The sequence below is a fragment of the Numenius arquata genome, chromosome 6 (genome assembly GCF_964106895.1).
Source record: "Numenius arquata chromosome 6, bNumArq3.hap1.1, whole genome shotgun sequence".
NCBI lineage: Eukaryota > Metazoa > Chordata > Aves > Charadriiformes > Scolopacidae > Numenius > Numenius arquata.
In genome coordinates this window covers 65,750,173-65,762,252 of record NC_133581.1, presented here as the reverse complement: position 1 = coordinate 65,762,252, position 12,080 = coordinate 65,750,173, and the positions used below count along the sequence as shown (strand labels likewise).

Below are 12,080 nucleotides of genomic sequence, written 5' to 3'. Positions count from 1 at the left end.
CTTAATTAACTGCCCATCTTAATAACGATAAAACTTTTTTGAGCTGAATCTTGTGTTGGTAGAGTGTTTTAGTCCTTCTGGTGTCCCGTCAAATGTCTGATGTGTCAGGGTTAAGGCTTCCGTATTGCTAAAATTCCTCTTTTCAGTGCAGTCGGTTTCTTCTGCCTTGAGATGCGCAGACTATCATGCTGTGACTTGCTCTCAACTTCACCTTGAGCATTGTGTCCTGGTTCATGTTTCTGCTCTCTGTAGCTGTCTTCTGAGAATTGCACTGCAAGCATTGGCCTTGCTGTGAGAATGGGAAAAGGAATAGTCTGTTTGTATTTTGCTTCTGAAGCAATGCCACATAGCTGCTGAAGAGACTTCCATTATCTAGATAAGCCATTAAATTTTAATTATTCTCAGTAATCTTATTGTGGGCAGTCAGAGAAAATTTACTTGAGGGCTGTTTTGTGTTGCTCTGTGGTACATGATAAAAAATTCCATGTTGGCTCTATTGATCCATGGAGTAAAACCTTACTGCTGATCAAGCATCACTTGGATAGACAGTCCTTGGAGTTTGCTGTTTTCTTCTCAATTGTGTTTTCCTGGCTTTTGTAGAACACTGGCAAAGATGTGGAAGCTGAAAAGGGAAGGATAACGCCTGGACCACAGGATTATTTTATGGCTTGAGGTCCCTTCTTGGCTGCTGATAACATGTATTATCTTGGGCAAATCACTTAATTTTATTTTTTTTTTCTAATCTCAATCTTCCCTTCTTTAAAATGGGAGAATAGCACTGCACAGCTTCCCTAAGGCAGCCATAGTAAGGAGTGTGATAAGCTTAGGATGATGTTTGTTAGTACCACCTTAGTCACTAGGAACTGAAATAGAGAAAGGGGAAGGCAGAGTTCTTGCTTTGTTTTCTTGGCCAGAGTGACATTTCTAACCTGTGAGGTCTGAATCCATTGGGCTAGAGCTGGTTTCCTGTGAAAGTGAGGGAGATCCACAGTTGACAAAAAGCCATCACCTTTTTCCTCCTTCCACTTTGAGACTCTGTAAGTCCTTTCCTTTGAAGGAAAAGGTGAGAAGAAGTGTGTTGGTGACTTCTATTCTGTAATTTTTCCAGGAAAAAAAAAAAAATTGAAGACTGCAAACCTAGAAAAGCTTCTTGGTTTGTGCTTTCCAAGCTTATAACCAAGAAGCACGAGTAGATGTTTATCAGAAGTGAGGCACATAAGGAAAATGTGAAGACTATACAGGGAGTCGTAAGGAAATTCAGAAGGCATTGAAGAGCAGTCTCCAGGCTGTCTAAATACCAATTTCCTTGACATTTTCCATAATAAAATGACCATATTTTCATGCATATAACTTCACAGTTGATAAGTGGTTTAAATCACCATGCAGTACTCTGCCTATCCCCCCCACTCCCATGCGGACACACATCGTTTGTTAACCATATAACCAGCAGGTTATATGCATGTTCAATGGATGCATGGTGAAGTTTCATACAGGAGCAGTCCTACACTCTGTTCTTCTGCTAGCTTATTACTGACGATAACATGAAGAGTTACTTACTTGTAAGCATAGTCTTTTAAGAATGTTTTGAAAATCCTACTGAAAGTGCTAACCAGGGATGTTCTTGCTTCTTGAAAGCTGGAAACAATGCAAAAATGGGTGCTTTTGTCTCCCCTGCTTGCTTGTATCCTGCTCAGTCACATGGCAAACATCTCCTGATGGATAACTTTTTGAAAAAAAATAAAAAAATAATAAAAAAAATTACTTCACAGCCTACTTCGGAGGGTTGTCCTGGACATCTCATGATTCTGTTCTTATTCCTATACTTGGTTTTTGGGAATTGTCTTTTTTTCTTTATTCGCACTGTACTTAGGGAACTATTGTTCTATTGCATTGTATGTGGTTTGGTTTTTTACATGTAATTCTATAGCAAAATTTGTGTACAAATGCTACTGTGTGCCTTTGTCTTAGTGACATTCAGATCAGATTTCTTCATGTAATAACAAAAAGAATGCACTAACGTGTTCCACTGGGCATCTCCCAAAGTCAACATGCTGCTTAAAATGAAGATTTTCTTCAGAGTTTAGTAACCATTCTGTTGATGATGCATCAGTTGGAGTAGAACCTGGTCCTTTGTGGTTTGATTAGATGAGAATGGCTTGATTATACCTGTTTGTACCACTGCAAGGAGTCAAAATGTGTAGGCAGTACCCTAAATAACTACAGGTTTATACAAGAAGCAGGTACATTCAGTATTGATTTATTTTTTTTTTTCCGAAGAACAGCCCTTCAGAAGATGCATGGTCCAATTCTCCCTGTCATCAGAATGAAATTCTGTTGAAGTCCAAGAATCTGCAGCTGTTTAAATTACCTGCTGGCAGGTTGTCTGGTTTTTGCCTTGTCTCGGGAGTGAGCGTTTTTAATAGCACTTCTTTGATTGACGGTAGACACTGGCAAATTGATTGACTGCCTGGCTTTTACACCGCTTTTAACAATAACCTGTAGTGTAGACAACAGAAGCTGTCTTATTCATCAGTTGGAAGATTTATGGTTTGTTATTGGAAGTAGCTGAGTGAAATAATAAAGAATATGACACAATTAATGAGAAGAGTCCCAAAATATAGCACAAAATTACTAAAAAGAGGGAAGTCTTCTGTGCTACAGAGGAAAATGTAAGAAAAATGAGTAATAAAGCCTATAAAGGGTAGCTTTGAACAGTGGAACTAGGTCTGTAGTGACTGTAGTCAGGCTGCAACGTTGGAGGAGTTAAAATTTTTGGTGGGTAAATGTTGATAGCATAAAGTTCTTCATTTGTTCCTGAGGGGCTTTCTTTTCTGGTGATCTCAAACCCAAAATTTTGAATTGATACGGGCCATGATGAAACTGCCACGTTTTAAAGGCCATTTCTTAAAATAATTTCTAGTATTGAAACGTAGGGAGAAAAAAGCCAACAACAAAAGAAAACCAAACACTTAAAATATTTGATGTTGTGTAGACATATTTGTGACACGAGGCATGTAAATAAATGATTTTGTTGCTTAAAATATTGCATGTAATTTCAGAGATTCTAAAAAGCACATAAAAACTTTGTAGCTAGATTTCAATACTTATAGCCAAACATATTTGGATTTCATGTTGGCTGATTGGTATGGTGGGAGGAAGACTGGGAGCAGACACTTACATGTTTTGTCATCCTTTAAGGGCAAATAAGGCAGGTTTTTCCCTAATTGTATCTAAGAGCTTTGAGAGTGATCTATTTGAGAGACTCAACAGGCAGAAACTTGTTATGAAGAAATTAATCGATAATGAACATGTAATAATCCCTTAAGAAACTTTGCATACAGATAGAGAACAGTCAGTGCTGACTGTTAGCAGGACTTTCGTTGGATGGGAAGTAGAAGCCTGTTAGAAATAATACTGTGAAAGGAAGAAGAATATAGTTTTGTAAGTTTTAGCTTCAACTTACCAAGTTACATAAATCAGAAATGTCCCTGTAAATAGTTTCTGAACTCTGTCTCTTAGGTATTCTAGTAGTCACTTTACTTTCTGTGAAAAATTGATGTGCGTACTTTTGATTAGTCCTCTTTTTAGTATTTCCATGGTGTTTCTTCTGTGGCAAGCTCATAGCGTTTTACGCTCGGGTTGAGAGTTGTGCTATGGAGAAAGTAACTGGTTGTGTCACATAAGAATTTCAGCATGTGTTTAACACTGCAAAGTGGAACTGAAAGCAGAAGTATGTGAAAGATCCCTGTATTGCTATCACTTCAGTTGCGACAAGGGTTAAGTGTTAATAACACCGCTTTGCTTGACTCTTGACTAATGTTTCTTTACTGTTCAAGCAGGCACAGCAAATTTAGTTTGCAGAGATGTTTATTAATGATGGAACCCTACGTGTGTTCCCACAGCTGGCTTTGAAGAGCAAGAAGCAAAGCAGAATGTAACTTCTTAGGGGACAATGAAATCACATTTAGGGAGGAGGTTATTTTGTATAAATGTAGATTCCTGATACTGAAGGTAGTTTGATGTGAAGAATATTCGCAATTTTCTTCTCTTTGATCACAAGGTGCCTATAAATTTAATATTCTGTTCCATTCCTTGTTTCTCAGCTCCACTTTCCCAGTTATGCTTGACACTAATTTACCTGTAGAAGTACTGATAAAGTCTCACTGTATGCTTAATTGGCAGTTAGATCCCTCTGTCCGTTTTGTAATGAAGTTTTTGGTTCCAGATGCCTAGATGTTTCCAGTTTTAGAATTAAAATGTATAGATGTCAAGATAGAAAAATATTCTTATCTACTGATCAGCTGTGTTTTATTTCTGCCAAAGAAGGTTTTTTAATTTATTTAATCATGCACTGTGAATAGGAATAAATTTAATCATATTTTGGGTTTTACCTGAAAACTCTTCTATTCTGGAACCTCAAATTATGAAAACAAGAAGGTGGATAGCTTTTTGTTATGATGTATCAAAATAACAAAGTTCTGGGTTTAAAAAAAAGTCCTTTATTTTCATGGCAAATTAACTTGGAACTAGAAATGTGAATAAAACTTGTTATTTCAAGCCAGCATTTTCTTAATTGACAGAATATAGTAATAAGTAATGTGCTGTGGTTGGATTATGAAATATCAAGGTGATAATACTTCCATGCTGTTGACAATACTCAACCAAACAATTGCAGATGTGTTGGGCAAGCATGTACATCAATTGTAGTAAGTGAAAAAATTGTATTTCTGCCTAGGACAAATATGAAAATGCAGGTTAGTCTCTTCTTGGATCTTGTCATCCAAAAATTCAGTACACAGTAGTTTACTAACGTCATCAACATTAACTGGGCAAAATCGCGTCCTTAATGCTTGTTATTTCTATGGCTCTTTCTAATTATACTTTTTTTTTTTTTTTTCAGGTTGGGAGGTCAACAGAAAGCCCCATAGACTTCGTAGTAACAGATACTATTTCTGGGAGTCAGAATAATGATGAAACCCAGATTACACAAAGCACCATATCCCGTTTTGCCTGCAGGATTGTTTGTGACAGGAGCCCACCCTACACAGCAAGGATTTTTGCAGCTGGATTTGATTCTTCTAAAAATATATTTCTTGGTGTAAGTACTGCTAATAATTGTTATGTATGAGCAAACTCTGGTTTTATTTTCTGTTACTTTCAAGTCCCCAAATTCCCTTTTACTAGTTGATAACTTATACCGTCATTAGACTTTTATTGCCGCAGTGTACCAGCTGCAGCGCTAAGTAGAAACTGCAGTTTTATGTGCCTGATTTATTACCGGCATGGACTCGTGGTCATAATTGTCTTTAACAATGCAGTTCTACTTTAGTAACTGTTAGTGGATTTTCTTTAGGTTGGTTTGATATATACTTGATACTCATTGTGAATAAGCTGCTGTTGTAGTTCAGAACACTGAAGATCAAGGAGCACATCAGCTTCCTTATGGAAAAGGATTTGCCAATTGCAATGGTATTCCATTGTGGTGGTTAGGAGTATCTGTGCTGCTGACCTTTGAGGCCTTAACTCTTACCTGAACTGTAGTCAGAAGCACTCAACTGTGTTAAAAAATAATATTTAAGATAGAATAGTAGTTGAAGATGCATAAGCAAAAGATGTTACCACTCTGACCCAAGATATTCTTAAAATTGTTCGTATTCTTGTAAATCTATGTGTAAGCACTGCTGGCTGGTGGGGAAATATTGTGTTTTAGACAGTGCTAGTAAAACTTTGAGTAAAACTTCAGTCCATAAACTTTTAGACAAACCCTGTTTTTCCTGGGATGGTTGTCATACACAGGAAAAAGCAGCAAAATGGAAAAATCCCGATGGCCACATGGATGGATTGACAACTAACGGGGTGCTGGTCATGCATCCAAAAGGAGGGTTCACGGAGGAGTCCAAACCTGGAGTTTGGCGGGAGATCTCGGTCTGTGGTGATGTGTACACTCTCCGGGAAACCAGATCTGCTCAACAAAGGGGGAAACTGGTAAGTTGAAAGTAACTGGTAGTTAAAAAAACCAAACAAGGGATCCTTGTTTTCCTGGCATTGCAGGGAAGCGGTGATAGGGTGACTGCAGAGTAATAACGTTGTCCCTACGTAGTGGGCACTGAAATTATCCAAGTAGCTGTGTGTTATGGTAGATCTGTACTGCTGTTCTGTTTCTGCTTAGACAGGAGAACACTAAGTTTTCTGCTAATGTCACATTTCCAACCGAACCAGCATAGAGTGTTTATTTAGCTTTAACTTTGCTCTTGAGTCTCCATCTCTGAAATGTTCTCCTGGGACATGGGGACATCTGGAAGTTAGTGTACAGGGAGCCATCTTTTGCAGGACTATTTTAGAAGGAAGAGTCCACTCGCGTGCAAAACAAGTTTGGATAATGCAGCTTTTGTTTGATTTACCTGCCACTAGAAAGAGAAGAGAAGCCCTGTGAAGTATATTCCTGTTTTATCCTGTGGAGCAGGACGGGCTTTGCCTTTACCAAAAGTGAAAGGTTTCAGACCTGTGGCATACGTAACCCAGAGACACATTCCCATGAAAGAGTATGTCCATTTCTCAATAAAAGGTGGAACGAAATTCTCATAGTGCGCTCGTTCTTTCCTCTTCCTAAGATCTCTGGAGCCTAGGAAGCAGAACACTATCATTGCTCATCCTTCCCCCCCTCCACCCCATCCTCAAAGGGAAGGAAATCAAACACCACCATATAGAAGTATCCCAGCAAAATACACAACCATATTTTCAGTCAGGTGGATGAGCTTCCCCAGAAGTCCTCCTTGTCTCTGGCAGGTTAGAATGCTCTTCTGCCTGCAGACCTGGAAAAACCTTTGTGTTTATCAGTTCTACTCTTCATTAGGATTCGGGAAGTGAGAGGATGTTGAAGGGGCATCTTCACAGGAGCTGAAGGTGCCCCCTCTTTTGTGACTTTATTGTCCATCTGCTGGAGTTTAAAGACTGAGAAAGTGTGCGTGGCAAGGAGAATGTCTGTCTCTTCCTCATGCCAACGTTGCTTTTGTGCTGCTGCCTTGAGTTCCCATGAGCTTGATGGGGTGTTAGAGGTATCCCACACACTCGCACTGAACTGACTTTCCAACTTTGCCATTGGCTTTGCAGAAAACTGACTGTTTAAAGGAGTTAGGAAAATGCAGTTTGAATATTTTGTTCTGCTTTCAGCAGGCAGCCTGCAGTACGTAAATTGCTTTGTCACTTTAACGGTGGCAGGCAAACATCGCCTCGGGGACTGGGACAGATGATGTTGCAATTGCGCCCTTTGTACGTGGTTAGCAAGACACCTTTTTAGTGCTGCTAGAGAAAGGCAATGCTAAAACAAATAAATTCCCTTCTCTGCATCCAAAATTACTTGGGTTCTCATTTAAATAAAATTACATGGCACGCTGGTATTGATGTGATCAGTATTCGTTGACTGGGTTCATAAAACCAAATGCACACTGTATAATGAATTGAACACATTGCATATGAGAGAGCTTTTGCCTTGCTGTTTGTGAAGGAATTATCTGAAAAGTGCATCAAATCAAGGCTTCTCTCATCTCTACTGGAACTGCTGAATTTTTCTGCTGGAAGTACTTTACACTGGTGACCTTTTATCTGTAGTCTGTATTGTGCCATCTGGGTGTTTTGTGCAAGGATGATCCACAGTTAATGTGTGAATTTAAACTGGATTAAAATGTAAATGCCAAACTGGTTGTCATTCATAGTGTTCTTAGGCAGACATGAGGATTTCATGTGACCTACTTAATGTACAGGTTATTTGGTTTTGCCTTAATGGTATTTTCTATGCACTTTCTATGTATAAAGCAAGGTAGCAGGTCTGTTTTCCTCTTTAATTTCATACAGAACCTTTTTAATACATATTTATCACTACTGATCTGGTAGCAATAGCACAAGTTGTTTATATGTTTGTGACATTAAAATAAAGAATAGTTCAGCAAAGTACTATGTGTTTCGCATAATCCCTTGAAAATGTTTTAAGTACCTGCTTTTAGTCAGATGAGAGAAGCCTTTGGGCCATGCACTTTGGGGCTGTATTTGCATGGAATGCCTCATTAACTAAAGAGGCTAACTAGTCAGGGTGGTTAATTGTTCAGAAGTTGAGCCTGTGTGGCTTCAGTTGCAGAACTTGTCACTTGAGGAATTCGACTGGTAATTCACTCTGCTGTAATGATAAACTATGAAAGCACCTGTGCATGTATTGCATTATCCCTAATGTATCCGTGGAAGAGTTTCGCTGTTGATGAGGTACACTCTGGGGGTTAGTGCTTCTGCAAAAGGCTTTACACTTGCCACAAGCCAAAAAAAAAAAAATAGTATCTGAGTAGCGGGACAGCTGGTCTGGCTTTTAGTCCAAAAAAGATCTTTTGCTGCGTGAGCAGCCTCTGCCAGTCTACATGGGCAAAGGATTCCAGGAGAGCAGTCTGCTAATACAGCCCTTCAGGAATGGCAAGTTTCCTCTTCAGACCTGATAGAATATTTCAGCAAATATTACCTTAAACTTGACAGAGACATGCGGAGAATCAGTATTTGAGAGGAAAAAAACAGGGTGCTCAGAGGTACAGAGTATTTGTGAAGAAGTTAGTGATTACGAATGGTAATACCTTTCCCAAAGAATTACAGGAAAGAAATGTGTGTATAATAATTAGTATTGGCATAGCGTGTAACAGTTGCGAATTTAGGACCTGCTGTACAAGCACAGAATAAGAGACCAACGCTCATTATAACCTTAAATATGGGATAAGAGGCAAGATATGGATTCGGAGAAATGGATGACCACAAGGAAATTATATGACAAAATGAAATGCCAGGGAGGGTAATAATTTGGTGAGAAAGATGGCACACTACAGAATTAACTCAGTTGTCTGTAAAAGCTCTCAGGCTTAACTATTGATCCTTGTCTTCTACCACTAGGTGGAAAATGAGACCAACGTCCTACAAGATGGCTCTCTCATTGACCTGTGTGGGGCCACCCTTCTGTGGAGAACGGCCGATGGACTGTTTCACACTCCAACTCAGAAACACATTGAAGCTCTGCGACAGGAGATAAACGCTGCCAGACCACAGTGTCCTGTTGGGTTAAACACTTTAGCATTTCCCAGCATCAACCGTAAAGATGTGGTGGAAGAGAAGCAGCCTTGGGCGTACCTCAGCTGTGGTCACGTTCATGGCTATCACAACTGGGGACATCGCAGTGACACAGAAGCCAATGAGCGCGAATGTCCTATGTGCAGAACCATTGGCCCTTACGTGCCTCTCTGGCTTGGTTGCGAAGCGGGCTTTTATGTGGATGCTGGTCCTCCAACTCATGCTTTCACCCCTTGTGGACATGTGTGCTCTGAGAAATCTGCAAAATACTGGTCTCAAATCCCACTGCCTCATGGTACTCATGCATTTCATGCTGCCTGCCCTTTTTGTGCAACACAACTGTCTGGGGAGCACAACTGCATCAAGCTAATTTTTCAGGGTCCAATTGACTGATATCACTTTGCAATGATCACAATAACATTGTCTTTAACAATTTACTGTGAAGATTTTGCCACTAACTCTAGATTTTACCTTTTTTTATAATGTTATTAATAAGGTGGTAGGGTGGGGATGGGGAACTGAAGAGGAAATTGCGAGGGGCTGTGGTGGAGTTGGGATACATTGATACCTGGAACTTGACAGATATCAGTGGTGTTGCATGCTCAAAAGCAGCATATTCATGAAGTCTTCTTGGTCAAATTGTAGTATATTTGTAATCTTTTTATTAGTACCCTGGATCAGAAAAAGGTGTCTTAATGATTTTTTTTAAGCTAAGATTTTTTAATGGAAAGGTTTTTTCTTCTAAACTTTGACAAGCCTTTAAAAACCTATTTTTCAAATCTAGAAGGAACATACAGAATGTAACTGTCTTTAATTTGCAATATAATTTAACTTGAATAGTTTCTCAAGGAGCTAATACAGAATGTGTGGACAACCATAGGTGAATGTTCACTAGAGATAATTGGATATGTAAGAGAAGAATTAGCTGCCTAAATTGTAGAGTATAAAAGCTATTAAAATATCTATTACGGTATAACACAGCTGGCCAAAAAGGCATCAAGGATTACTTGAAACTGAGGAAATCCTGTTTGCATTGATTTCCTTTCAGTGTAATAGATATCCACTGTTCATTATGTATGGTATATGGCTGATTTTTTTTTTTTCTTCTTTTTTTCCCTGTTTAACCTGCATCTGGTGAAACTGCTTTACTTTTTACATACTTAGTTCTGGTTTTTAAGCCAATGTTCTATATATACGTAGTGTGGCCTTTTTATTTCTGCTTCAGTTAGCTTGCCCTAACTGCTCTTTGCATGCCTGGGAACCATTGGGTTGATTGAGATGTAGCAAGCCATTAAAAACTGCATTAATGAAGGGGTAGTGCTGCAGCAAGACGGGAGGTTTAGGTACAACTTACACAGAACTTACTTACATAGCCCTGAATTCAGGAGAGCACTTAGTTTGTGTTTAAATATAAGCCCATGGATGGGACTGTTTAGATCCTCAAGTGCTTCAATGGATTGTGGTTATATGCTGTTATGTTTTGAAAGGAAAAAAGCAATTAAGTTATTTTTTTTTTTAAGCTCGCTTACTAGCCAAAATGCTGTAAGGAGAGCATCATTTCTAGTTCAGCTGAGTATTTTTGTTCTGTTTTCAACTTGCTGCCATCTGTCACCTTTTTTTGCAGATTGAAATGTTTGTATCTTTTTTTTTTTTAAATGTTTGCAAATCAAACAACATTCAAATGTAATCAAATATATGCACCAGGGTGGTACATCTGAAGTGGATCACTTGAAATTCCTGACTTTTTTAAGAGAGCTGATAAATGTTTACTATGGAAATAATTAAATCAGAATTTCATATGAGATGTACCCCGCCCACTGTTAGTTTCATTTCATACAGAATGATAACTCTTTGATTTGTGGGTTTTTTTCTTTTGCTTTCTGTACTCTTGGTATCTGAGGTATCAATCTATCCAGGTTTCAAAAAAAAAAAAAAAAAGGAATTTGGGAGAAAATTATAACATCTCCAGATGAAATTGATCATTCAAGCTCAGTTCTGTTTAATCAACTATAGCTTTTTGCTATACTTGTGCCCTTTGTATAAATATATAATTTATATGATTTTAATATATTCTGTATATATATACTTGAATTGGCCTGTTCATATTTTGGTTGTAAAATTGTTTTATAGTTAACCTTATAAACATTTTACATGTCCCTTGCCAATGGTGATGGGATGTACTTTGTCTGCTGCTGTTTTTAATATAATTTTGCTGTATAAATGTTCAGCATTTTAATAATTTGAAAATAGCTTTACTTTTCTTTTTACGCTTTTGCTGTTAAAAAAAAAATATTCTTTTTTCTGCAGCATTTTCTCTAAAAAATCCCAAACTGTACAGGTTTTGTCCTACTCAGTGATTGGAAATAGGATGACTCTTGTTAACCTAAAACTATATGCTTCTTCCTAGTGCCTTTTCAATGAGATCCTCTTGTGATTCCATATTCCGAGTCCTTACTCCCACAAGACAACGTTGTGGCTAATCTTCATCAAGAGTGGCAGCCCAACCAGGCAGGGAAGAAACGCCTTTGGCCTTCGATTCCTCGTCACGGTTTCTGTCATAAATGTGAAGGTGCCTCTTCCTTATCGATATTCAGTACAAGTTCCTCAGGTCCCATGTGCATCCTGCAGCATTATTTCTATTTAGCATATACCTCATCTGCGAGAGGCAGTCTCACCTCCATATCCTCCTCACTGGACTCCGTGAAATACTTTATTTCTCACAAGAGATGCTATGAAAACATACTTTCGGGAAATGTTTCTTGTTGAATTAAGGCCGCAAGCCCTGTGTTAATTCTTGAGCTCTGTGTACGACAGCTTCACGGGTCTGGGGTGGCAACTGTGTTTCTGAGCCGAGCTGGTCAGGACTTGTGTGCCCAGTCTGTCTCTGAGCGTAAATGGACCGTAGTTGCGCAGGTTCCCAGGCACCTCCATTATCGAGCTTCTTTGCTTTCTTCCTTCACTCTTGCAGTTTAATTGCTGCTTCAGAG

The 12,080-nt window shown here is 38.7% G+C and overlaps 1 protein-coding gene across 2 annotated transcripts in view; it reads left to right on the top strand.

Annotated features, from left to right (window-relative positions):
- The window catches only part of PELI2 (pellino E3 ubiquitin protein ligase family member 2), a 73,153-nt gene extending 62,139 nt beyond the window's left edge, over positions 1–11,014 (top strand). For both annotated transcript variants that reach the window (XM_074149251.1, XM_074149250.1), the window contains 3 exons: positions 4,901–5,098; positions 5,797–5,985; positions 8,920–11,014. In XM_074149251.1, the coding sequence (XP_074005352.1) occupies positions 4,901–5,098; positions 5,797–5,985; positions 8,920–9,486 (954 nt within the window). In that variant the 3' untranslated portion in view covers positions 9,487–11,014. The remainder of the gene's footprint in view (positions 1–4,900; positions 5,099–5,796; positions 5,986–8,919) is intronic.
- Positions 11,015–12,080: the final 1,066 nt, after the last annotated feature.